The following is a 25,725-nucleotide window of genomic DNA, read 5'->3' as shown; positions in this document are numbered from 1 at the left end:
GTCCATACCTGATTTCCAAATGCTTTCAGGTGCAGTTGAGCTCCAGCTTCTCATACATTGCTTTAAGGTGTCTGTATGGAGGCTTCCATGTGCTAGCTGGATGTTTGACCTTCCAGTGTAGTTGAAGAGAGTAACACTAAGTGTTTAGTGCTATTTAACATGTCCTAGAGCACGAAGGGGCTGCATGGAGCAGGTAGATATGACACAGGACCAGGAAAATTCCTTCCCTTCTGCAGCCACAGTAGGAGGATAGGGTGCCTCAAAAGAGTGAAGATATCTATGTGCATGCAACAGAACCAGGCTCTCACCCAGTATGGTCAAGGAGGTGTTGGTAGTCATTTAGCTGGCTACATATGCACTGAGGTCCTTCTTCAGATCCTGGCCCTGACTAATGTACAAATGACATTGTTTTGGGTATTGCAGGAGGTTCTACAGTGGAATTTTATTAGAATGTAGGGCTAAGTTAACAAAACAGTTGAGAAGTGTCTTCTCAGTCCAAGTACTAGAGATCTGCTAAAAGAAATTGAGGATGGACTTTTTTTTCCAGAAAACAGACATTAATGTTTTTTGGATAAGTGATTTAACTTCAAAGTCAACTTTTGAGGTATGGTGGAAGCTGAGGCAAGGCATCAGTGCAGCCAGCTGAGCACCTCTCTGCAAAAATTTGTAAAGACCAAGAGTTTCTTTTGTTCAGCTCACAAAGTTCAGATTCCCTGCTTTTTAAAAGACTCTCTCCACTTTCTATTTCCTTTTAAACAGGAAATTTAATAGAGATCCATGGGAAGACAATTGCTGGAAGATACGAGACCCTGGACTTCAATGTGGATTATATTGATGGGTAATTATACATACAGGCTGCTCTCTGACCTAGTCCCTGAAAATTAGTATTACTTTCATCAGCCTCCTTGACAGCAATAAATTGCAACCAGTTGGCCCAGAATTGCCATTTACTTCCTTCGTGGTTTATTGCAGCTCATGAGTTGGGCTCCAGCAAACTTTGTTAATCTAATTGCAACTGGTCCATTAAGCTAGTTGGTTTGTTTACTGGCAGCACAGTCAATCACAGCTCAGTGTGAATCGTACTGTAATTGCATCTGGTTGCTGTAGATTTTATTTTGGCTAGCAAATTAAAATTTAACTAATTAAAATAATGTCAGAATCTAAAAGTTAAATAAATTTTCCCTTCCATTTGCATTTTTAGAAAAACTATTAGTTTGAAGCAGATGCTCTGGTGAGTCAGAAGACAAAGCAGAAATGTTTTGAGACAAAAAGCTGCTTTGTTCATAGCTTTAGACCTTCTCTGGTCACTTCCTTGTTCTCAGAGAAGGTTTGATTTTTGTTTGCTGCTATTGTGGTAACGTGCAACAGAGCAAAGCAGGTAGATCTTAAAAGCTTGCTTCAGGCCAGCAGTGTTTTAGGCACTGAGAATCCAAAATGAGCATGGGCACGGACCTGCTGCCTGTCATGTGTGTTTCCATATATAGAATCATACAATGGTTAGGGCTGGGAGGCACCTTAAAGATCATCATGTTCCAGCACCCTGTCACGGGCAGGGACACCTCTCACCAGACCAGGCTGCCCAAGGCTCCATCCAACCTGGCCTTGAACACTTCCAGGGAGGGGGCAGCCACTACCTCCCTGGACAACCTGTGCCAGGGCCTCACCATCCTCAGTGTGAAGAATTTCTTCCCAATATCCAGTCTAAATCTACCCCCTTCCAATTTAAAACCACTCCTCCTTGTCCTATCACTCCATGCTCTTCTAAAATGTCCCTCCCTAGCTTTGCTGTAGGTCCCTTCAGGTACTGGAAGGTGCTATAAGGTCTCCCTGGAGCCTTCTCCAGGATGAACAAGCCCAACTCCCTCAGCCTGTCTTCATAGTAGATGTGCTTCAGTCCTTTTGATCATCTTTGTGGCCTCCTCTGGATGTGCTCCAACAGGTCCATGTCCTTACACTGGGGACTCCAGAGCTGGATGCAGTACTCCAGGTGGGGTCTTATGGGAACAGGGGGGACAGTGGTCTCAGCTGCTGCTGAATGATGATTTCCTTGCCCTTCTGTCTATGGCAGTGAAGAACTAAGCCTAGATGAGTATTTTTACAGATAAACTATATGATTTATAAAGATAAACCCTGGATATCTACAGCTACTGTGCTGACATTTTAAGGATCACTTCAGGAGCAGGGAAGGTGTGATTTCTCAGTAGTTAGAATATAGAAATGCTTTTTAACTGCTTCCCAAGCTGATTGGAAATGTCTCACACCAAGTAGCTATATTGCTTGCTGGTGTGAATGAAAGTCCAGTGCAGATTCCTCTCATACCAGATGCAGCTATTTATCAGCCCTACATTTACACTCACTGGATGCACACTGGCATTCTTTGTTTGATATTAATTATTGTTTTACCTGCCTCTGGCAGCCCTGTGGAACCTTTGATCAGTGGGAAGAAAGGCTGGTCTGCTTGACTGCTGGTTGGAAGTGCCTGCATGCTCCATTGCTGGATTACTCATTGACAGTTTAACCTGGCTATTGCCAAAGAGGAAATGACCTGGGAACCTCAGCATACCAGACAGGTTCACATCGTAGCTTCCCATGAATAATTTGCCCCTTTTTGGTGTATTAATCAATGTGTACCAGGTGAGGACTTGGAGCAGTCTGTTGCTCAGTCAGGATTTGGATTTAGAACAAAAGAGAGAACTGTTTTTTGTACTTCCAAGTGTGTTCTTCATGCTTTTCCATGCTTTGTGTGCAATGCAATGGCCCAGGCATGGTGAACCAAACATTCTGCAGCACTGATTTTTATTTTCCTATCCATCCTTAAAGGAAAGGCAACTCAATGTTAGCAAGCTGTGTTAACAAAACATTTGAAAACTCTGAAGCATGGGTCATAGCAAAATGTTTGAACTGCAGGATTTAATTGCATATTTTCCTTAGTAGCTGGTTAATTCTCAAGGAATCACTGCTAACTTTTGCTTACTGCTGCTGATTGTGCCCCTGTACTGGGCACTGGTGGGGCTGCACCTCGAGTGCTGGGTCCAGTTCTGGGTCCCTCACTACAAGAAGAACATCAAGGTCCTGGAGTGTGTCCAGAGAAGGGCAACCAGGCTGGGGAAGGGGCTGCAGGGCAAATCCTCTGAGGACCAGCTGAGAGAACTGGGGGTGTTGAGCCTGGAGAAGAGGAGGCTGAGGGGAGACCTTCTCCCCACCTCCCCTGCCCTGCCAGGAGGGTGCAGAGAGGTGGGCGATGGTCTCTTCAGCCAGGGGACAGGAGATGGGACAAGGGGAAATGGGCTCAAGCTGCCCCAGGGCAGAGTCAGCTCAGATGTGAGGGAAAAGTTCTTCCCTGTCAGAGTTGTGGGGCTGTGGCACAGGCTGCCCAGGGAAGGGGCTGAGTCCCCTCCCCTGGGTGTGTTTAACAGCTGGGTAGATGAGGTACTTAGGGATATGGTTTAGCACAGGACAGGAACAGTTGGGCTTGATCTTAAAGGTTTTTCCAATCTTGTGATTCTGTAATTACTATTAATTCACTGCTCCCACCTGATTACCCCTCTCTGGTGGAAGTTGTCCCTTGCTATAATGAATTTTTTAGTTGGTGATAATTGAACTTTGTATTAGGAGCCTGGGTAATTTCTAGCAGAGGTGGCTTGTAGTGTTTTTCCTCAATGAAATAAAGAAAAGACTGAGCTGCATCTTGGAACATGGCTGTACAAGCATGATGCTGTACTTGTACAGCCTGCTGCTTCTGAAAGTTGAGGGTGAGTATAGTTGTTCTGGGGCTCAAGAGTATTCACCCTTCCTTACAGGGCAGAGGAATTGGTCATTCAGAGCTAGCATAGGTGTCCTAAAGAAGGTTCTGCTACAGTTTTTAGAAGTGCAATTCTTGCAGTGTTTGGGGAATACACTTTGCAGGTGAAAAAATGAAAAAACAGGGTTTGACCAGGTTTTTTTAGGAGGTTGATAAATACTAGATACAAGTGCGGAGAAGTTTCTGTCCCCCTTGAAAACCCTGGCTATTGATTTAACAGATTCAGGATTTCATTTGTGAAACTTGTTTGTATCATATCTCATCTTCCCCAATTTTTTTTTTCTTCTAGACCAGCTGTCCTTGTGGCAGAAGGAGATGGATGGACCAGTGTCTGCTCTTTCGCTGACAGGCGAGCTGGAAGCATGTAAGTTCTTGACTTTTGGTTTGTGGTGGTGCAGGAGCTCAGCTCTGCTTGTGCACAAAAGAAAAATCATCTTGGCTGTTGAAGAACCTTTTCTGCTTTGACTCAAGATGGACAGGGACCATGGGGTGTTGTTAATCATATGGTCTGGGATGGGGTGGGTGAGGGCTGCTGTCTATGGCTTAAGCCACAGAATCACAAGGTTGGAAAAGACCTTTAAGATCATCAATTCCAACCGTTCCTGTCCTATAATAAACCATATCCCTAAGTACCTCATCTACCCATCTATTAAACACATCCAGGGGTGGGGACTCAGCCCCCTCCCTGGGCAGCCTGTGCCACAGCCCCACAACTCTGCCAGGGAAGAACTTTTCACTCCCAGCTGAGCTGACCCTGCCCTGGGGCAGCTTGAGCCCATTGCCCCTTGTCCCATTTCCTGTCCCCTGGCTGCAGAGACCATCGCCCACCTCTCTGCACCCTCCTGGCAGGGCAGTGGAGGTGGTGATAAGGTCTCCCCTCAGCCTCCTCTTCTCCAGCCTGAACAGCCCCATCTCCCTCAGCAGACTATTTTTTTGCCAACCTTCAGTTGAGTGGAACTTCCCCAGTCTTCCAGGATAGCTGCTAGATCATGGAAAGGATTGCTGGTAGATCATGTCATAATCAAGCAGGGCCAGAGAGTTATGCTTTGTCCTGACCACATCTGTCCTGTTAACTCTTTAGACTCCAAAACTAGATAGCCATTCCCAAGCTGCCTGGTGACTCTGGGCAGTGCATTTGTCTTTGGTCATATATAGACACTAAACAGAAAGGTAGGTTAGCTGACCTGAGCCTCAAACTGGGCAAATAGAGCTCTAAAGTTTAAGAGCATGAGCAGACAGACTCCCATGCCTGGCACTGTTTGTTTATCAGTATTAATGTACCCTTGTCTCCTCTAAGTTGCAGTAGACCCTTTAGACTGTTGCCTCTTGCACCTTGTTGAATGGACTCTGCAGCAGTGTTTCTTTTATGAATGATGCACTTCTCTTGGTGCCTGGAAAAGGGAGACTGATTTTACAGGGAAATCCTGCTCCTGCATCAGTCAGCACTAAGATCCCTGGGGTCCTCAGCAGAGCTGCTTGTTGCACTGTAAAATTCCTCCTGGCTCCCAGGAGGAGGATTTACATGCAGATGTGAGTTGACATAGGACTTGCTTTGTTCCATGACTCCAGAAGGCTGATACAATGCCAGCATATCTGGTTTAATTGCTACCTGCTCCTACTTAGAGGCTGGGGACATGCAGAGGCATAAGCAGAGGGGGAACAGTTTTGTCCCATTTGCTGTCACCCTGTGCCTGGGCTCATCTCCCCTCAACTCTTCAGATGGGGATTCTTAAGGCTACTGGCAGCATCACCTGCTGATAAAAGGGTAAAGGAGCAAATCTGGAGTGTAGGTGTTGCTGGTAGGATTCCTCCAAAGCTGCTGAGCTCCTGATGGTCAGGGGGGAGATGGGATTTTCCTCTCCCAATTCACCTGTTTCTCTCCTTTATTTCCAAAGGAAGCCAAACGTGAGTAGCTCAGATGGAAGTCCACATCTTTGCTTAGATGATTCTTGCTGCATTTTACTCTTTCTGCTCACAAGGCTTAGTAAAGTCCTTTGTCTCTCCACAGCTACCCTATTCGGGCAGAAGATGGACTGGGGACCCTGCAGTGCCGGGTGGAAGGGAACCACATAGGTTGGTGAAAAAGGTGGCGGTGGTGGTGGGAGATGCACAGGTTTGTTATTCCTGCCACTCCAGGGTGCTGAGGGAGGGTGCCCATCACACATTCCTGCTCTGTATCTGATTATGAATTTGGCTCAGGGTTGAGTCCAGAAATCCTGCTTCATGTCAAAGCTTACCACAGCTCAACACAGATGCTGCAGTCATTTGCATCCTCTACACAGCCTTGGAGAAAATAAGTACAGTACTTGAGTGAGACCATGGCAGAGATGTGAACATTGCTGACAGCAACGATGGGACTTAAAGCCTTTGCTCAGGAAACCTTTTACCCCCCTCTCCTTGTTTATTCCTTCTTTATGTGATGAACCTTCCCCTTTCCTTATGAGGGGGAGCGAAGGGGCAGGTGCTGATCTCTCTCCTCTCTTTGGGGACCAGGGATAGAACCTGAGGGAACTGGGAAGGTTTAGGCTGGGTGTCAGGAAGAGGTCCTGAGAGTGGGGCTGGGCACTGGCACAGGCTCCCCAGGGAAGAGGTCACAGCCCTGAACTGGGCTGAGTTTAAGAAGCATCTGGACGATGCCCTCAGTGCCATCTCTGACTTGGCTGGGCCTGTGTGGAGCCAGGAGTTGGACTGGATGGTCCTTATGGGTCCCTTCCAGCTCAGGAGATTCTATGATTTACATCTCTGTTATCACAAAGGAGTAAATTGGGAACCCACTTCTATTCATGGACTCTGGTAGCAGCTTGGACCCCTTTCACTGAAGCAGCTTATGATGTCCTTCTGAAACTCTGAGCAGTAAACATCCTGCTTGGGAAAGATGATCCGAGTTAAATATGTAAAAGAATATCCAGCTTTCATGCAGACAGTGTTGGTGCAATTCAATAGCCTGAGCTTTAGAGATTTATAGGTGTGCCCAGGCTGTCTCTCCAGTGAGATGTCAGAGATACTGGAGAGCTTGAAGGGAGGTCTGCACCTTCTTAGCATGACAGGTGAGATCAGGTGGGATTCACAGGGTCTAAGATAACACAAAACACTTTAACTTAGGCAGTCAAATCCTCCTATCAGTTTCCAGGATCAGCTACATAACTGTGTTTGGCTGCACTGCAGTGTCTACCCATGATGAAAGGCTGTAAGCTCCCAAATGCTGATGTTTGGTTCAGTTCCCTTTACTTCTGTAAGGAAAGTGTATGGAAGAGGAGAATCAGGCCCAGGATGCCTGGATAAGGTTTGGTAGGATGTAGTAGTCTTCATGGAGTCCTCCAAACTTCTTCTGTAAAGCACGTGACTTTTCTCTCCCCCAGGGTCCCACAATGTCAGCTTCTCAGTGTTTAACAAAGGAAAGTGAGTAAAATAATACTTTTCTGTCTTATTTTGGGGTTTTACGTGGGGATGCAGCTGCATTTGAGTCCAAGACAAAGAACATGATGTTTTCACTGAATCTTGTGTTTCATTGCTTGGAAATGAGGTTGTTCTGTCATGAAGACGATCATCAGACTGGGAATGAAAAGGGAGAATGTTCCTCACCCAAAGCATCTCTGCTTTGGGGTTTTGATACTTTAGGCTTAACTTATGACTTGGGCACTGAAGCTAACTGGGTAAAAACCTTCCAACTTGCTTTTAACACTTCATCCATAAAAGGAGGTGAAAATTGGGGTTTGACAGTGGCAAAAGCTTACTTTACAAGGGGAAGGTGCTTCTAATGAAGAGTTTTAACCATGCTGTGGAGTCCCTTCATTCACTGCCTCAAGGTGCTGGTGAAGGGTGTTGCTGGTCCTTGAAGAAATGTCCCACTGTCTCTGGAGGGCAAGTGTCCAGCTTTGTCAAAAGGAGGTCTACTTTAATGGCCATGGGTGTCTCAGAAGCTTTCTCTCTTGCAGGTCAGCAGTGCACAAAGGTGCTTGGCTCATCAGTGCCAAACAGGAGCTTTTCTTGTATCAAACACATTCAGGTATCGCACCGATCCACCTCCCCTGCCTGCATTGTCTTTTTGGTGGTCCCAGCAAGTCCAAGAAAAGGCATCTCACTGTCATTCTATCCCAAGGATGTAAACCCTGTATCCCAAGGATCAGTTGTAGCCTTGAGATGTTGCATCTAGAGAAACCTTTTCCCCTGAGAACATACTGTATTTAGTGAGGCTGGTATTTCAGAGACACAAGCCTTGGGGTGAAATGGAACCCACATCAGCTACAAGGAGATGCTTAGTCACTCCAAGAGCTGAGTTCTGGATAAATGGTGAATGGCAGGTTGTTACATCAGTATTAAATAAATAATCAATCTACACCAACAATAATAACCTGTGTGTGATGTTTCCAGCTATATTGTAGACAGCAGACAATGAAATCTTTGAGCACCCACTCAAGAGTATGGTGGTGGGCAAATAGTGTCCAAAATTCAACAAGACCTTATGCCCATCAGCTGAAGTATGGGATCAGGAGCTGCAGAGAACTAGGCAGCCTTTGATGTTAATCAGAAATTACATAAAGCTGAAAGAACTCTTGGGTCACCTCCACAGGTCCCCATCAAGGTTTCACCCATTAAGCTGGCTAAAATTAATGTAATGAATGCACTAACTTGTGAGTTGTATCAGAGAAGCTTGGCTCAAGAGATAATAAAAGCATTAATAACTTTGTTAACGTAGTATAGACATGTCTTCATTTTGTATATTATTTATAGCATGCTTCACTGATAAACTCAGGTAACTTTCTGTTGAATTCTATTTACAAATTGAGGCACAGTAAAATGGAATAACCCTGACTGGAGTTGGCTATTGGCAGAGCACTGGCACAGGCAGGATCTGCCAGATTTCTCCAGTATGGTACTGCACTTGACAGTAGTCAATACTGTAAAAGGTTACAGTCCTAGGGACCCTGCTTTGGCAGGAGGGTTGGACCTGATGATCTCTTGAGGTCCTTTCCAACCCCTATGATTCTATGATTCTATGAAAATGTCATCAAAGAGAAAAAAGGGTTTCCAGTATGAAAAGGCAGAGGAAATCCCAATAGATTTTTATGGTCATGATGTGGACAGTCAGATAAGAAAGCTGATGAAGAACTGTTCCCAAGGGCATGAAGCGATAGGATGAAGGGTGATGGTTTAAACTAGAAAAGGGGAGATTTGGGTTGGATATTAGGAAAAAAATTCTTCATTCTGAGGGTGATGGGTCACTGGCCCAGGTTGCCCAGAGAGGTGGTGGAGGCCCCATGCCTGGGGTCATTCAAGGTCGGGCTTGATGGGGCTCTGAACAACCTGATCTAGTGAAGATGCCCCTGCTCACTACAGGGGGTTGGACTGGATGGCCTTTGAAGGTCCCCTCCCACCTAAAACATTCTATGTTCAGCTCCCTTCATTTGTCCCTGAAGCCTAAGGGACCACTGCAAAGTGTGGTAACACCTAACCCTACAAGATGAGTTGAGCAGTGAGTCAGACAAGGTCCAAAGTATTAAAACAGCTCTAATTCCACTTTTTATTTTTGCAGGGTTCCTCAATAACATATGAGGAACCCTGCAAAAATATGAGGTATATGAGGAGTTGGACTTGATCCTGATGGGTCCCTTCCAACTCAGACTATTCTCTGATTCTATGATACATTACTGTTTTGCAGTCTGAGCACGACAGATGCAGCTATTGCTAAGTAAGAGTGCAAGCATCACAGTATCCTGTCAGGTGGCCAAGTTTTTCATGTTCTTCATTCCTGGTATAATCTCAGCAGCTGCCAAAACCCTTGGGAAGGATCAGTGAGATGCCTGTTTCATTCACAGGAGCCTGCTCCAGCTGGAAAGAGTGCAAGTGCAATGCTGGCCCTGACAGAAATAGGGCTGGGATTAACCTTTGCATTGCTCATCTTCAGGTTCCCCTTTTCCTTCCTCTGTAGCCATAGCCTCTGTGTTCCCTGCCACTGGGAGTCTGGGAGGAGGCACCGATCTCACTATCACAGGGGATTTCTTTGAGGAGCCGGTGCAGGTCACTGCTGCAGGTAAGAGGAAAAATGTGTTAAAAAGATTGGGGGTTTTAGGTTGTGTTGTTTTTTTAACACAGCAATCATGGCCCTGACCACAAACCCTCCCTGGAGTTCATGGATACCAGTGCAGGAGCTGTAGGGCTCACCATTAGGAAAGTCCAGTAATTCTGACTGTGGGCATGAATCATTTTGCTTGCCTGAAAGTACAAACTCAGACCTTTAGCAAAGCATTGGCTCCTTTTTACAATCATAGAATGGTCTGGATTGGAAGGGACCCCAAGGATCATAGAGTTCCAACCCTCCATCTTGTTTTAGGAACAAGGTGAGTGCTTTCTGCAGCTCAGCTGTGTTTCCAAGTCTCACACAGTGTCATTGTCTCCTTTTCCTCCTGCCAGGTGTCCCCTGTAAAGTCAAGCACGTCTCTCCCAAGCAAATCAGATGCACCACTGAGCCAGTTGGCAAAGGCAGGAGGCTTGGTGCCCCCCAGCCAGGTATGGTATTCAAATAACTCAAGTTTCAAACAAGCAGACACATGTGGAAATGGAGGGCAGAAATCATTTGGTGAAGAATATGATCCAGAGACAGGGCTTTCCAAATTGCTGTCTACTTGAACATCAATCCCATTTCTCTTGGGTTTGATAGGGAAGAAGGCCACAAAGATGATCTGAGGGCTGGAGCACCCCTGCTCTGGAGGCAGGCTGGGAGAGTTGGGTTTGTTTAGCATGGAGAAGAGAAGGCTCTGGGGAGATCTTACAGCAGCCTTCCAGTACCTACAGGGGCTACAGGAAAGCTGGAGAGGGACTGGTTATGGGGTAGGGAGAGAAAGGACAAGGGGAATGGCCTTCAGCTGAAGAAATGTAGATTTATCTAAGATATAAAGAAGAAATACTTTGGTGATGAAGCCCTGGCACAGGTTGCCCAGAGAAGCTGGGGTTGCACCTGGATCCCTGGCAGGGTTCAAGGATGGGGCTTTGGGCACCCTGGGTGAGTAGAAGGTATCCCTGCCCATGGCAGGAGCTTGAACTAGATGAAGGTCCCTTCCAACCCAACCCACATTCCATGATTCTATAACAAGTAAAGGCAGGGTAGAGAGCTCAGTCCATCACTGAGATCGGTGATGGTGGAAGAAAGGTCAGCCTGGTGATAGGACTGTGGAAAATGAGGAGGAAAACAAGTATAAGTAATGCTTAGGGGAAGGCCAGCTGAACTAGGGCTGTTGCAGAGGCTTGTGGAGATGCTGCTTGAATGGAGCATTGCAATAGGAAACTGGTGTGTGCAAAATGAGGCTTTAGCTCCTTTTGACTGTGGGTAATAGCTGGGTACCTTTCCCTGCAAGAGCAGACATATGAGCTTGGTTGGATGCTCTGCTCTCTGCAGATTCCTGTTCTTTCTGGTGGAGGATTTCAAGGCAGAACCAATTCCCTAAAGCAAGATCTGTGTTCTGCCTTGGACTGCAAAAAAAAAGATCCACTAACTGAGCCAATTTATTATTAAAATTTTCTGTCCTGGCCTGCCTCCTTACACCACTCTGATGCTAGCTTGTGCTCTGGGATTTTTGTTGGCTGCTACTGAGAATGCTTTTATTTTAACTTTCTAGGAAACAGAGGGCTTCTCTTTGAAGTCTGGGATGACGCCTCTGATCTGACAGAAGCAGCAGGTCCTGGGTATAGATGGCAGTTTGTACCTAATGCCAGTTCCCCAGTAAGATTTCTGTCTGGGGCAAAGAAGTCCTTCAGGTACTCAGTGATCTTAAGAGATGAAGCCATGGCTATCACCTTTAGCAATGTAAGGGGTAGTAATAACACCTGACAGCTCTTTATAGCAGAGGCTTACTGCATAGCTCCAACAAATCAAAGCAAACCCTCTGCTCTGAGGTCCTTTTGAAGCTCAAAATATGCAGTGAGGTGTTTTATTTTTCCTCCTTTTGCTTGCACTCAGTATTTCTGCTCTACCTGGCCTTGATGTGGTAAAGCACCACAAAAGAAATCGCTGCAGAGGCAGAAGGAGCTCCAGTTAAGGGCTGTCTTGGGCTGGAGCTCCAGCCAGATGTGATGGGCCAGATCCTCAACAGACATTGGCAGCTGCAATGCATGTGGAGTTAATGGAAATCAACTGATTTAACCATTGCCTCTTCAGATACACCCTTGAAGATCTGTGCAACATGTATGAGTGTTTTCATTTTTCTATCACTTCTCTGGGCTTTTTTAGTTGATTTTTGTGTGTGATTTGAAGCCCTTTCCTGCCTGTCCAGGGTTAAGACTTTGCTTGAGAAGAAACACACACACACAAAATGACCAATAAGAAAAACATATTTATTTTTATGGAACTCTTTTATTTTTTTTCCCCTTTTGGAAAACTTCTGTAAAGGATAAACAGCTTTTAATGTGAAGATGGATCATTTTGAGGTTCCTTCAGCTTTAAAATCTGTGTGGTGTTATAACCACAGAACACCTGGTTATGTGGTCTCACAGTCTTTCCTTGTAACTCAGGGTATGTGTGAAGGTGGGGTGTGGGACTTGGTGGGTTTTTGCAGTGATTCTTTCCTATGTTGTGGATGTTCTGCTTTTGCTTAGCTCCAGGCTTCGTGGATTTTTTGTGGCTCCTCAGACCAACAACTACACCTTTTGGATTCAGGCAGATGGTCAGGCTTCTCTCTACTTAAGTTTATCTCAAGATCCAGGACATAAGGTATTACTCTTGGCAGAGAAAAAAACAATGGGATCAGGAAAGGAAATGGTTTTAATTAAGGCCATAATGAGAGGGAATTTCTTTGGTGTGAATCAGTTTATTTGCCCTTATTATGAGTCTGTTGGAGAGTGAAACCTGTATGATTATATTGGTGGTCTTATGAGCCACGCAGCTCATGAAAAACTCCTCATTCATGCAAGCAGAGTCTTTGAATGGCTTTTCCAGAAAACCTTTTTGTTAGCTCAGCACATCACCATCACTGTCAATCTGTGTAAGGGGACCTGGAAGCTTGCTGACTGGCTTCCTCAGTTTACCTCCTTTTTTTTTTGTCTTGGTGAAATGTTGCCCTCTGAAAACATCTGTCCTTCCCTTTTGTAAAGGTGAGAGAATGCCTTAAATGGAGGTGATCAGCTTTACTGGTGCTGATAAAGGGAACATACTACATCTCAGAAGGCTGTAGGCATAGTTAGACTTGGAGGACAGGAGATGTAGAACTGAAGTCATCCATGAAATGTTGCATGGGGAACAGGATAAGGGGCTGTGGCCTCTAGTTGGAATTATCTACAAGAATTATCTTTATGGTAGGGAACCCTGAACCAAAAGTCCTTGTGATGATGTCTTTATCCCATATAATAGGAAGGAATGTGTCAACCATCAACCCACTGCTATCAGCTATGAGCTGGAGATGTGGTATTGGACTAGATGTCTTTTGGTGCTAGAGAAGTGTCTCTGATTGATTTGTTTGATCTGGTCACAGGTGAGAATAGCTTCTCTCCCTGCTGGCAATTCAGAGTGGTCTGAGAACTGGGTGAAGAGCTGGAATGAGAGTTGGCAGCCAAAATCCCAGAAATTTGAGCTAACTGCTGGCTCAAGGTACTACCTGGAAGCGTGGCATCATGGAAAGGCGCCCAGCAATGGGATGAGAGTTGGAGTCCAGATACATAACACATGGCTGAATCCCCACGTGGTGGACAACTATTACATTGAGAGGCACGAAATTCGGGCTCGTGCCTTGCAGCTTCCAGAAGTGCAGGTCAGTGCTGCTGGACCCTGGGAGCTGGGCTAGCCCTGCTTCAGTTGACAGAGATGGCAAGAAATCCTGATTGCAAAGGCCTTGTTGGTTCTGGATGTGAAAGTGTGTTCCCACCTTGTTTTTCACAGGGTAAGGTAGCTGATGAGAATCACATTGTGAGCTGGAGGCTTTTGTGGTTTTACACACGTTGGTAGATGTATGTAAACCCCATGGTTGTGTTATAACCTGCTAAAGTGTAAGAAATGCTGACTCCCCTCAGATTTTAACTTAACACCTTACCCTGTTGACTGATGTTAATGATACAAGTTTGGGATAGTTTTTATTTGGGGGTGTTGGTTGACTGCTGACTGAATATGAGCCAGCAGCGTGCCCAGGTGGCCAAGAAGGCCAACGGCATCCTGGCTTGTATCAGAAATAGTGTGGCCAATAAGTCTTGGGAGGTGATTGTGCCCCTGTACTGGGCACTGGTGAGGCTGCACCTCGAGTGCTGGGTCCAGTTTTGGGCCCCTCACCACAAGAAGGACACTGAGGTCCTGGAGCGAGTGCAGAGAAGGGCAACCAGGCTGGGGAAGGGGCTGGAGGGCAAATCCTCTGAGGAGCAGCTGAGGGAGCTGGGGGTGTTGAGCCTGGAGAAGAGGAGGCTGAGGGGAGCCCTTCTCCCCACCTCCCCTGCCCTGCCAGGAGGGTGCAGAGAGGTGGGCAGTGGTCCCTTCAGCCAGGGGACAGGAGATGGGACAAGGGGCAATGGGCTCAAGCTGCCCCAGGGCAGGGTCAGCTCAGCTGGGAGGGCAAAGTTCTTCCCTGGCAGAGTTGTGGGGCTGTGGCACAGGCTGCCCAGGGAGGGGGCCGAGTCCCCACCCCTGGGTGTGTTTAACAGATGGGTAGATGAGGTACTCAGGGATATGGTTTAGCACAGGACAGGAATGGTTGCACTTGATCTTAAAGGTCTTTTCCAGCCTTGTGATTCTGTGTGTGTGATTATTTCCCCTTGTTTGTGATAGCACACTTCCATGTGTGTTGCCTGATTGTCCTGGTTTTGGCTGACACAAAGTTATTTTTCTAGTACCTGCTTTAGTGCTGTGTTCTGGATTCAGCATGAAAACAATGTTGAGAACACATGGATGGGTTTAGTTGTTTGTGGGTGGTTGTCATGTGTACACTAAGTCAAGAACCTCTCAGCTTCCCACACCTTGCCAGGTGCATTAAGGAGCTGGGAGACCACAGCCAGAACAGCTGACCCAGACTGGCCAAATGTGATATATATATGTGTGTGTATTTTTATATATAATTATAAATATATTATAAATATAAATATATTATATATATATAAAATATATCAAGTGTGATGCTCCATATTAATTGGGGAAGCTATCTGGGAGGGGGGATTGCTGCTCAGAAAAAGAGACTGGACATTGATGTTTTTTCTGCAGCTGGCAAACAATTGCATTTGTGCATCATACACATATACACATATATAAAATTTATAACACAATCATAACTGTTTTCCTTTGCTTTCCTATTAAACTGCCTTTATCTCAACCCTTGAGAGGTCTTTCCTCCCTGTTCCACTGGAGGTGGAGGTGTAAGTGCATGGCTGCATGATGCTTAGTTACCAGCTGGGGTTAAACCATGACATTGATCAACCCTATAACTGCAATCAGATGATAGATAATTTCAGCTTGATGAAGTGTTCAGCACTGAGGGAAGCTTTTCATGGTGCAGGTGAGGAGCTTTAGTGGCCGTTTGTGGCTATTGGCATGTCTGCACAGGTCCTGTATCCCTTGTGCTCCTCTTAATCCAAGAATGGGATGTCAGTGCTTGTGTCAGGAGAGACAAGAGCAGTTTAAGAGTAGCTGAGGTGACTTCTGAATTACAGAGGCTTAAAAAGGCAAAATGCTAGCCATAAAATCCTCTTTGGTAGAAGATACCAGGTTTGAAGTCAGTGTGTCCATGATAGTTGTGCTTGTTTTCATTTATTTTTTTGCTTCCTTGCTTGGCAGATGTTGACTGTGTCTGGTACAGGGTGTTTCAGCATCTCCTGGAATAACACAGTGCGCAGAATGATCCCCACAAATGCTACAGCTCACCAGGTAGGCATCATTAAACACAGACACTCAGTCCTTTGCTGGCCTGTAATTGATGGAACTCTGGTACTTGACAGCAGTGAAGTGTTTGGCTCATGATTTTTACATGATGTAGGGGTGATTTTTGTTACTGGAGTGTCTCTCTGGGATTTTTTGGGGGAGAGGTGGGGTTGGCTCCCAGGTATTTTCTAAGCATATCGCAGCATCTGCTCTTGGCCTGTCATATCTGCAATGGAGTGTGTGGTATCTCCAAGGACCACCTTGACCTTCTCTAAGACCAAATATGTAGTGCATGGCTGGAGGTCTGATCTGGTTCTTCAAAATCTAACAGACTCTAGATGCAGTTGTTGGTCAGTCACAACTACTCTGGGTGATACCTCCATGATGGTTGTTGGACATCTAACCAAGCGCAGCTGGTGGAGCCTAGAGGACCATGCAGATGCCTAGGCTGTGATATAACTCATGTAAGAAATCTGCACCTTTCTGATGAGGCTGCTAGACACCTAAAGGGTGCCTCACACCTCTGAAGATTATCAGACCTGGAATTTTATGCTGAATAAAATCCATTTGGTGACCTGCTCGTTCCAGAGCTGCACTAGCCAAAGCAGTGCAGCGATAACTAGGTGTTGAAGCTCTCTGCTGCAGTGAGCCTGACACTGTTACACTATGACTGCTTTTCACATTGTTAATTTTTTTTTTTTAAAAGGTGCAAACAGCAATAGAGGAACTTCTTTCAATAGGATGTGAAACTGAGCCGAGTTCTGCTAAAATCCTTCTCCGTGAGGGCTTTGAGAAAGAAGGTAGTGATCTTCTGGGACAAATAAGCAGTGTTTACTGTGGGAGTGGATTTCCTTTTATGAAATAATATAAAAATATATTAATATAATGCAAATTATTATATATTAATAAAATAACATTATATATTAATATAAAAATAATATAAACCTATAATGATAGTAAATCTACACTTTTAATGGGCTAAAATACATATAGTTATGTTCCTTAGCTATTTTGTACTTGGATGTATTCTGGTGGGGGGGGTTTATGGAACTAATTTTAAACTCAACATGATCAATGTGATAATAGGAGGCTATCTGTTGTAGTATGACTGTTGGACAAATTATACCTGCTTCCTGTATTTTTGTGCATCTCTTGATAGTACTGGTGCCTTGTGGATTTTTCCAAGCCTGTCTTCTCCTCTTGTTTGCTTTTTTTTTAATGTCAGATCAGAGAGATTTCATTTCCACAGAGCATATTGTCAGTAGTACAGAGCCTTTCTGTGGGAGGTTCAGCGTTCACAGTCCAAGCCAGTTGGTGAAAACTTCCCCATCAACCCTACGAAGATATGATCTTACTGAATACACCCATGTAAGTGGCTGCTCTTGATCAGTAGGTTGCAATGGGGAGTGAATATTCAGTCAAATCTGTATTGTAAGATCAGCTGGGCTGTTCAGACTTCTGGTTACACAAAGATTCACAATTTGTGGGATGAACTGAGCGTCTTTAACTGAGTGGATAGCCTGAGGTCTCTGAGATGTGGATATTGTTTAACAGCTGCTTCTGGGGATGCAACCCCTGCTGAGGGAAAGAAAAAGGTGGGATGGTGTTGGAAGAAGATAGAAGATGCAGGAATGACTGTAAAAAAAAATAATAATTTGGTATGTGGGGATCTGCTCTGGCTAATTTTTCTGCTCATCTTCATCTTCTTTTAATAGCAATAAGGTCTTTATTTCAACCCTGTCACCTTTTCTTTACTACCAGGTGAAGGCAAAAAGTTGGACTTTGAAAGGAAGAGGGAGAGAGAGAGACCGTCCCCAAAAACTCCTGCAGTCCTTCCAGATTCCTTCCAGCTGCCCCACCTGACACCCATTCCAATTTTTGTACCTTTCAAACCCCTCAGACTCTTCTTGTTTCCTTTCTTCCTTCCCTGCCTTCCAGATTTGGTTAATCACTGTTGGTGCTTCCCCACTGTGTTTTGCCCTCAGACCTTGCCAAAAAATAAGGGTTCAGTTTCAGGCTATGTGGCAGTGCACAGGCCACCTGGATGCTTCTGGACCCTCTCCTCTAGGTATTATTCAAGATAATTTGTCCTTCAGGAGTGGGCTTTACTGCTGACAATATTTTGGCTCATTTTTTGCAGGTGTGTTTTGCACATAAAGGCCACATGAGCAATATCTTCCATATCTCAGTGTCCTACACCAACGTCTCTTCACATCCAGTGAAGAGGAACCTCACCTGCCTTTGGGATTTCAACGAAACTGACTCTAACAGGTATCCAGACACTTATAATTTCCAGGGATTACACTTTCCATGGTGAAAAGGTGTACTAGGAAAACTGAGAGATGTTCCTATTTGCATAGGAACAAGTTGTCAGCTGGGGTAAGCTGACACATGCTCTGTCCCTGCACAGGCATTCCCAGAATGTGCTTCCACTCTATTTGAGGATTTACTGAGTAAGTTTTAATGTTTCTTCTTATATGCACTACCTCACCTTAGTAATACACAGGGTTTGTTGTGTCTCTGGTAAACACACCAAAAGATTTCTGATTTTCCCCCTTTCTGTGGTGAGACAGAGAGGTGAATTGATTTTATTTGCTTATTTATAGAATTACATGGGTAGACAACATTTAGTGTTAGGCATAAAGCTTGGGGAAGGCACATTCTAAATAAAATCTATCTGAAGGGCTTGAGGATGTGAAGATGGCACTCTGGGTGTCTGTGAGATTGTGTAAGGGGTGTGGGTGCATGCCTGGAAAGGGAAGAAGGGATTACTGCGTGGTGGAGAGAGCTGGGAGCTTTTAGCAACCATCTGGTATTCCCAAGGGACGTTAACTCTGAAGTGATCCCTGTGAAGGTCACTGATGCTATTGTAGTGTTTAGCCAAAAATAGAGCAGGGGTAGTAATTCCCACAGTGCACTCTTGTGATGCTGAGGAGCACAGCTCAGCAGACACCTCGAGCTTCATTTCCCTGTATGAAGAACCCAAGAGGCATGTAGAGAGTGATCATGAGCCATTAAGCAAGTTATTCATGTACAACAGTAGTGATAACAGCGGTACCTGATGTCACCTGGAAGCTTCACAAAGCACCTCAAATGCCAGTTATCACAGAATCAGTGAATTGTAGAGGTTGGAAGGGACCTCAAGAGAACATTAAGTCCAACCCCCTTGCCAAAGCAGAGTCCCTAGGACAGGGTGCACAGGTCGGTGTCCAGACGGGGCTGGAATCTCTCCAGAGAAGGAGACTCCGCACCCCCTGGGCAGCCTGTCCCAGGGCTCCCTCACCTTCACTGGGAAGAAGTTCTTCCACAGATTGGTGGGGAACTCCCTGTGCTCCAACTTGAGCCCATCACCCCTTGTCCTGTCCCCACAGACACTGAGCAGAGGCTGCCCATGTCCCCCTGTGTCCCACCCTTCAGCTATTGATACCCATTGATCAGATCCCCTCTCAGGTTTCTTCTCTCTGGGCTGAACAGCCCCAGGTCACCCAGCCTTTCTTCACAGGGGAGATGCTCCAGGCCTTCAACCATCTTTGTAGCCCTTGTCTGGACTCTCTCCAGGAGATCCCTGGCTTTTTTATCCCAGGGAGCCCAAACTGGACACAACACTCCAGGTGGGGCCTGACCAGGGCAGCGTAGAGGGGGAGGATCACCATTCAACAGCCCTCACCTCTACCTCACAACAAAAGTGTGATTGCACATCCTTGGTATCTTCCAGCTGGACATTTACCTGCACTGACCTCTGGAAGGGGTGTGTGAATCTCTCGACACTTCTCCAGGACCTCCCTGCCAATACCCCAGTGTTTGTCCATCAGATAAACTTCCTGAGTCCTGTGCTGCAGAAGAAAACACCTGGGTCATTTTACCTTGATGAAGTCATCATTGCAGACAGAGCTGTGACTGGTAAAGGAATCTGGTTTATTTTCTTTGCTGTTAATTCTATTGTCTTTCCAGGTTACTCCACTAAAATCTTTGATACTAGGGCTGGTTGAACTTTTTCAAAGGGGAAGGGTCTTTTACAACAGGCATAAAAATAACTTTGCTTCCTTGAACTTTTTTTGTGTGTGAAAGCAATCAAGGTGGAATTACCAATTATCAATACTCTTAGGGGTTTCTTTTGAGAATGTGTGCCTAAAAATCTAACTCCTGAATGGTCTTCCCCAGACAAAACCAAACACTACCCAAGCAGATATGTTTCCAGCTATGAAATGAAAATAACCTGGGCATAGTGACAGCTCTTCTCCTTAATCTAATGAATGTTTGTGGTCTTTTTCTTTTAGTTTCTCAGAGACATCCCAAACCACCTTGGCTGGGTGGGAGGATAGTTGAAGCAGTAACTGTGGTGGGGTCTTCTCCAACGTACAATGTGTCCTGGACCGTGACTGGTTGTGGTGCAAGTCTGCCCCTTCTCTCTCTAAGGTGAGTAGATCATCTCAGTATCCTCTAATACCTCTTACAGTTCCCCCAGGCATGTCTGGAGCTGGTTGTCATCTAAGACAAGGCATGAGAGTGTGAAGGATAAGGCTGCAGCTTGGCAGTCCGAGTGCTTTCATAGGAGTCTTCTTCTCTAGGTGTTTCAAATGGGCTGTTGAACAGCCTGACTGACTGCTTTGACTACTGAATCCTGCATGGATGTCTGTGCTCAGCAGATGGGTGGCAGCTTGAAATTAAGATGCTTAATTCTACTCCCAGCATGTGTTTTGAGCTTTGCTCAGCATACAGGATCTTGAATATACATTGTGAACACCTTAGTGAAGGTGTCTGATTCTGCTACTGAAGTTCCACAATAGGAGTGGGATTCAGTTGCTGACCCAGAGGTGCTTAAGATGTTTCAGCCAAACTGGGCAGTAATATAAGCAGGGGCCACAAAGGTATGTATCACTAGGGGATCGAAATCCTTCTGGAACAGTGTATGGGAGATCAGCCAGAGATGCCACAATAACACCTTTAATGACAGCAGCTTCCAGGCTAGGCAAAGAATGTCCACCTTATGTGTCCTTGTTTACTCAAAGTGACTTGCACATCAGCCCACAGGAAACATCTGTTCAGAAGGTAAAACCATGATTTGGTTTATCCCCTTGTAGTGTCCCCTCTTTCAAACAAATCAAAAGCAACATGTCATTAGTTTTGAGTGCTTTAAAACCAGCTAGAGTCTCCTTTAAGAGGTCACTTAACATCTGAAGCAAAGTAGGTCTGGTTCCCAGAGCATCCAAGTCCTTAATTACATTTCCTGGTGAAATCCAAGGTTTTCTTCAACTCTTGGAGTTCAAAGACATAATCCAAGTCAGCACAAAGGAAAAGACTGTTGTAATCTGGTTTACCTCTCTGTTTTCCCAACATGATAGCTGCTCAGCAGCAACTCAGACTATGGTCCTGCAAAGCCCAAGTCAGAATCCATTTGGTAAAACAGTTAAACCACAGTTCAGATTTAGCTGCTTTGTAGGAGTCCACTTAGCCAGCACAGCATAGGAGCATTTGGCTGGGAAAGTCTCTCCTGGAAAAGCACGTTTAATTGCTGGTGTCAAATGTAGTATTTTGAGATGAGCTGCCAATGGTAAAGGCAAGGATGGGATACATGGGGATACTTGTGAGGTTTAATATGCATAAACAGAGATGTAGGTGACTGAAAAGGGGAAAATTTTGACTACTCTGTGTAGCTTTAACAGTCCAGACATTGGAATGCTGCTTTCAGTGCTGGTGGGCACGTTTTTCAAAGGGGATTAGAAAAAATGGAGTGGGGGCACATAATCCATTAGGGTGATTATGGAGCTGAAAAAAAATGCCAAGGAGAGAGAGATTTAAGAAGCTCGATCTGTCTAGCTCATAAAAAGAAGATGAGGAGATGGATTGGTCACAGTATCTCTCATCAGGAAAAGAGTGCTTGGCACTGGTGGCCTTCTCCATCTTGCAGAGGGAGATCTAAGAGAAATCGGTGTGTGATGCTGAAGCCATGAAGGCTGAAATCAGAAACCAGTGCATGCTTTAAAAATGGGTGATCACTGGATACCTTCAAAACAAACCTGGATTTCTTTTAACTGAGGCATGCTGTGCTTTATCCTAATTATGCTCATCACGGGTGGGACATAATGTTAGATAAAAACTGATGTACTGGCTGTATATCAGTCGAGAAGGCTCAGTGGTCTTTACTGGCTTTGTATTCCTTAAATCTGCTCTGCAGAAGCCAGGGCTGAGCTGAATCTCCAGCTGTGCTCCAGACACTTAACCACATGGTGGCATCATTGTACCGCGGAGTCTCTTTTCCCTTTGAAAAACCAGAGTTTCAGTGGCAAGGGAGAAAACATTTTAAATTTCAGCAACTGGGCTTTCAGTAAACTCCAAGATGAACCATCGCTGTAGTTCAGGGGAGTTAAGAGTTTGATAGACTCGAGGAGACTACAGGATAAAGTAGGAAAGGTTTTTGCTTTGATGTTCTAGCTGCTGTCCAGGCTGCAATGGGTTGGGTCTTTGAAAGCACCAGCATTATGGTAGGACTTGGTTGTGATGGTGCTGTATGAATAATTTATTCTATCATAATCGAAAAAAAAAAGGATTCATCCATTATTGCCAATGCTACATAGGTATAAGTTCATAGACTAATCTAGGTTGGAAGGGACCCCAAGGATCACAGAGTTCCAACCCCCCCTGCCACAGGCAGGGCCACCAACCTCCAGGCCTGGAGCTACACAAGGTTGTCCAGGGAGCCTTGTGTAGTTGGGAATATTCAACTCAGAACTCCAAATGTGTTCCTTTTAGGTCCTTTAAGAGTGTTATTTCCACAGGTGCCTTTCTGCTGCTGGTTGTTGTCGGTGTGTCAGGAGTTGGGTGGTCTTGACTATAATGCCTTCATGTGAACCTTCTCTGTCACACAGAGGTGCTTTGCTTGGGGAGGGCTCTAAGGAGTATGGCTACCTCTACGTCTCCACAGAGGATGTGAGAGTCAGCCTCACCACTCAGAGACTGCAGAAGTCATCCCCACCTATTGGAGGAACTTTCCGCATCCATTTGGCTCATACAGTGATATCAGGTAAGAGAGGATCCTGGGTTTCCTTTGCAGGAAGCCAGGTGGTGAAGTGATAATACTGAAGCTTGGAAACACTCGGGGTACAGGCTGGCAGGTTAAACCTGTTGTGATAGTTGCTAGACCTTTGCATCTGATGTCCTTCAAGACAGGAGCTAAGGATTATAGGCAGGGCAGTATTTCTAGGTGTTAGGTATGGGTTGTTCCAAAATGCATACAGCCACTATGAAATATTTCCCTTAATGTTAAAGAAATTTGGATCAGATCCCAAATTGGGATTTTGTATCCCAAACTTTCATTATGATGATGTTTTTCCAGCATGTGTACATCTGGTTGTCTTGTGTGACAAGACCTTTGCTCAGTACCAGGAAATTCATGCTCTTCTAGGATAACCAGGATTTGTAATTGGTTTACAGATACCACAAAAGCTTTTGTGCATATAACTGCTTGCTTTGAACTATAGCCCCCTTTAGATGTGGAAGGTTTTCTTGTGTTTGGTTTAAATAGTCAAAGAGGCTTAGAGTGAAAGTGAGCAGGTTAATCTGAGCAAGGCCAAAGATAAAGTTCTGGACTGAGGAACTGGTGACTCAGTTATAAAGTCAAATAATTAAATAGTAAAAGGCAGCCTTAGAAATATTTGTGGAATAATTCATCTCTCCATGTTGTCACTTAATATTTTCCTACAATGGCTGAAGGGTGTTTCAGTAGTGCCCTGCTTCAAACCATCTTTTCTAGAAAGGTCCTCCTTTCCTCTTGCCTTGTTCCCAGGTCTTTTGCTTTCCTCTTTTTTTTTATTATGAAATAGTTTAGAGAGATTTCTTGTATTTGATTGATGATGGATATTTATGTGAAAAGAAATGAAATATAATTTGTATTTATTTGGGATTAAATTCAAGTCATCCTTTGAGGCCGATTGTCTCTGTACTCCTCTCATCTAGGAAGCTTCTGACCTTTCTATTTTGAAGGAACATGACTTACACACTGAAACTTCACATCTCCCAAAAATGTAGGTTGCCTGTAAAGAAAAGTATTACATGGACAAAATTCCTGATGGTCCCAACTGGAGAGACATTTCTGGTCTTATAGGCTATTAAACTGTGCAGATGTCCTGACATTTGGGACCAAATCAATTTCCCTGTGCTGCTTTTTGGCATTTGAGTCACAACAACCTCATACTAATGATGAAACACATTGCTGTTTTAGGAGCAAGTAGACATGCCCTCCTAGGGATGAGGCAATCCACTTATTTCTAATGTCTTTTGCAGATGTTTCAGTGCACATCTCCTCCCACCACCTCCGAAAGCTTTTGCAGGACAAGGTAGATAACTCTGCAGCCCTGTACTTCAACACCAGTGACTTCATCGTGACCAAAGACTCAAACTCATGCTATGAAAGCATCTGGACACTGACTTGGAAAACAAAACCAGGGGACTTGCCAATTATTATCAATGTACAGTAATTTCTTTTACTAAGACCCACTTTGAACCCCATTCCATGTCTTTGGCCTTGGCTGATTCATTCTCCTGGCATTAGTTTTTATGCAGATACCTGTGGGACCTTAAGCTGAGTGTTTTCCTGTCAGGGGGGATAGCAGCTTAATAAAATTCTAGATTTGATGATTAAAAAAGCAGTTGCAGTTACAGGAGGAGAAATTCACAGAATCACTGAATTGTAGGGGTTGGAAGGGACCTCAAGAGATCATCGGGTCCAACCCCCTGCCAAAGCAGGGTCCTTAGGACAGGGCGCACAGGTCGGCATCCAGACAGGGCTGGAATCTCTCCAAAGAAGGAGACTCCACACCCCTCTGGGCAGCCTGTCCCAAGGCTCCCTCACCAGGAAGAAGTTCTTCCCCAGATGGGTGTGGAACTCCCTGTGCTCCAACTTGAGCCCATCACCCCTTATCCTGTTCCCACAGACACTGAGCAGAGGCTGCCCATGTCCCCCTGTGTCCCACCCTTCAGCTATTGATAACCATTGATCAGATCCCCTCTCAGGCTTCTTTTTTCAAGGCTGAACAGCCCCAGGTCACTCAGCCTTTCCTCTTAGGGGAAATTACATCTTCAGAGTCTGTGCTTCAAAATGAAGAGGCTAGAATGTGTTTTCTGTGCTTTGTTGCATTTCTGCAGAATAAAGGGACTTCTATAATGAAGTAAAAGATTATTATAATAAAATTTATACTTTAGCGCAGGTTTGTGGCATCATTTATGGGACAAGTTTTTTTTTTTTCTGAGAACTAATCTCTATGGGTTTGTATCTTGTTCTAGTAAGTCTCAGATGAAGGTTCAGCTCACTCTCCCATCCTGAGATTTAAGTTTTGATTCAAGTAGAAGGGTCGTCTTTGAACAAAGACTCAGTCTGAGCCGCTTCCTTCCCCAAAAGAAAAACTATTTCTTTATATATCCAGCTTCTAAAAGTGTGAAATTATTTTTGATGAAACAATGAGTTGTCATGCACAAGACATCGGCCTGGATGGTGAACAAAGCTTGAGCTACCTCATCAGCTGTAGCACTGGCCCTTGTTCCACACCAAGTCATGTCATTGAGAAGTAGATGTTCAAAGCTCTTTCCATGCCTGATTCCAAATGGTATTACTGAATTTTAGAAGTTTATTTGCAAATCTGTTTCCTGAAGCTCTCTGCCTCAGTTTCTGGCCAGCAAGGTGATGGTGGGAACAGGGAGTTGGTGTGAAGTCTTGGGTAAAGAAGATTTAGACATGGAGGTAGGAGTTACAGAAGAAGCTTGAGAAGAGGTTTTTCAGGGGTTCTTTTCTGCCTTGTAAAGACTCTGTATGAACTTTGGGGGGGATGGTTTTAATTTGAAATCCCAGGAAAGAAAAGGATAAGAAACTTAAATTCTTTGTTCTTTGCCTAGGTATCTGCTGAAAACCTTACTGGTCTGAAGCCAACTGTTTCTAGTCGTGTGGTTTATGATGGAGGTGTGTTTATTGGGCCGATATTTGGGGACATGCTTGCTACTTTCAATAATAAAACACAGGTGAGAAGTACTGTCATTCACCTGGTTTGTGTAGATCCAGGAGTCTCATGGGTACTCAGATGCCTGCTTCTGCCACTAAATCCCTTCAGAAATA

At 44.9% G+C, this 25,725-nt stretch overlaps 1 protein-coding gene across 1 annotated transcript in view; it reads left to right on the top strand.

Annotated features, from left to right (window-relative positions):
• Nucleotides 1-25,725, top strand: part of PKHD1 (PKHD1 ciliary IPT domain containing fibrocystin/polyductin) — a gene marked incomplete at its 5' end in the record, with an annotated part of 273,226 nt that overhangs the window by 9,050 nt on the left and 238,451 nt on the right. The window contains 19 exons of the mRNA XM_084262525.1: nucleotides 760-838; nucleotides 4,092-4,166; nucleotides 5,811-5,875; nucleotides 7,162-7,201; nucleotides 7,738-7,808; nucleotides 9,732-9,833; nucleotides 10,214-10,309; nucleotides 11,416-11,554; nucleotides 12,392-12,506; nucleotides 13,264-13,539; nucleotides 15,540-15,629; nucleotides 16,330-16,423; nucleotides 16,849-16,991; nucleotides 17,764-17,894; nucleotides 19,339-19,523; nucleotides 19,901-20,039; nucleotides 22,490-22,644; nucleotides 23,904-24,088; nucleotides 25,509-25,631. Of these exons, the coding sequence (XP_084118651.1) occupies nucleotides 760-838; nucleotides 4,092-4,166; nucleotides 5,811-5,875; nucleotides 7,162-7,201; nucleotides 7,738-7,808; nucleotides 9,732-9,833; nucleotides 10,214-10,309; nucleotides 11,416-11,554; nucleotides 12,392-12,506; nucleotides 13,264-13,539; nucleotides 15,540-15,629; nucleotides 16,330-16,423; nucleotides 16,849-16,991; nucleotides 17,764-17,894; nucleotides 19,339-19,523; nucleotides 19,901-20,039; nucleotides 22,490-22,644; nucleotides 23,904-24,088; nucleotides 25,509-25,631 (2,303 nt within the window). The remainder of the gene's footprint in view (nucleotides 1-759; nucleotides 839-4,091; nucleotides 4,167-5,810; nucleotides 5,876-7,161; nucleotides 7,202-7,737; nucleotides 7,809-9,731; nucleotides 9,834-10,213; nucleotides 10,310-11,415; nucleotides 11,555-12,391; nucleotides 12,507-13,263; nucleotides 13,540-15,539; nucleotides 15,630-16,329; nucleotides 16,424-16,848; nucleotides 16,992-17,763; nucleotides 17,895-19,338; nucleotides 19,524-19,900; nucleotides 20,040-22,489; nucleotides 22,645-23,903; nucleotides 24,089-25,508; nucleotides 25,632-25,725) is intronic.

This window comes from Gallinula chloropus (assembly GCF_964237585.1).
Source record: "Gallinula chloropus genome assembly, chromosome: 3".
Lineage (NCBI taxonomy): Eukaryota > Metazoa > Chordata > Aves > Gruiformes > Rallidae > Gallinula > Gallinula chloropus.
The sequence above is the reverse complement of the archived record's forward strand: the minus strand, read 5'-3'. Positions and strand labels throughout refer to the sequence as shown.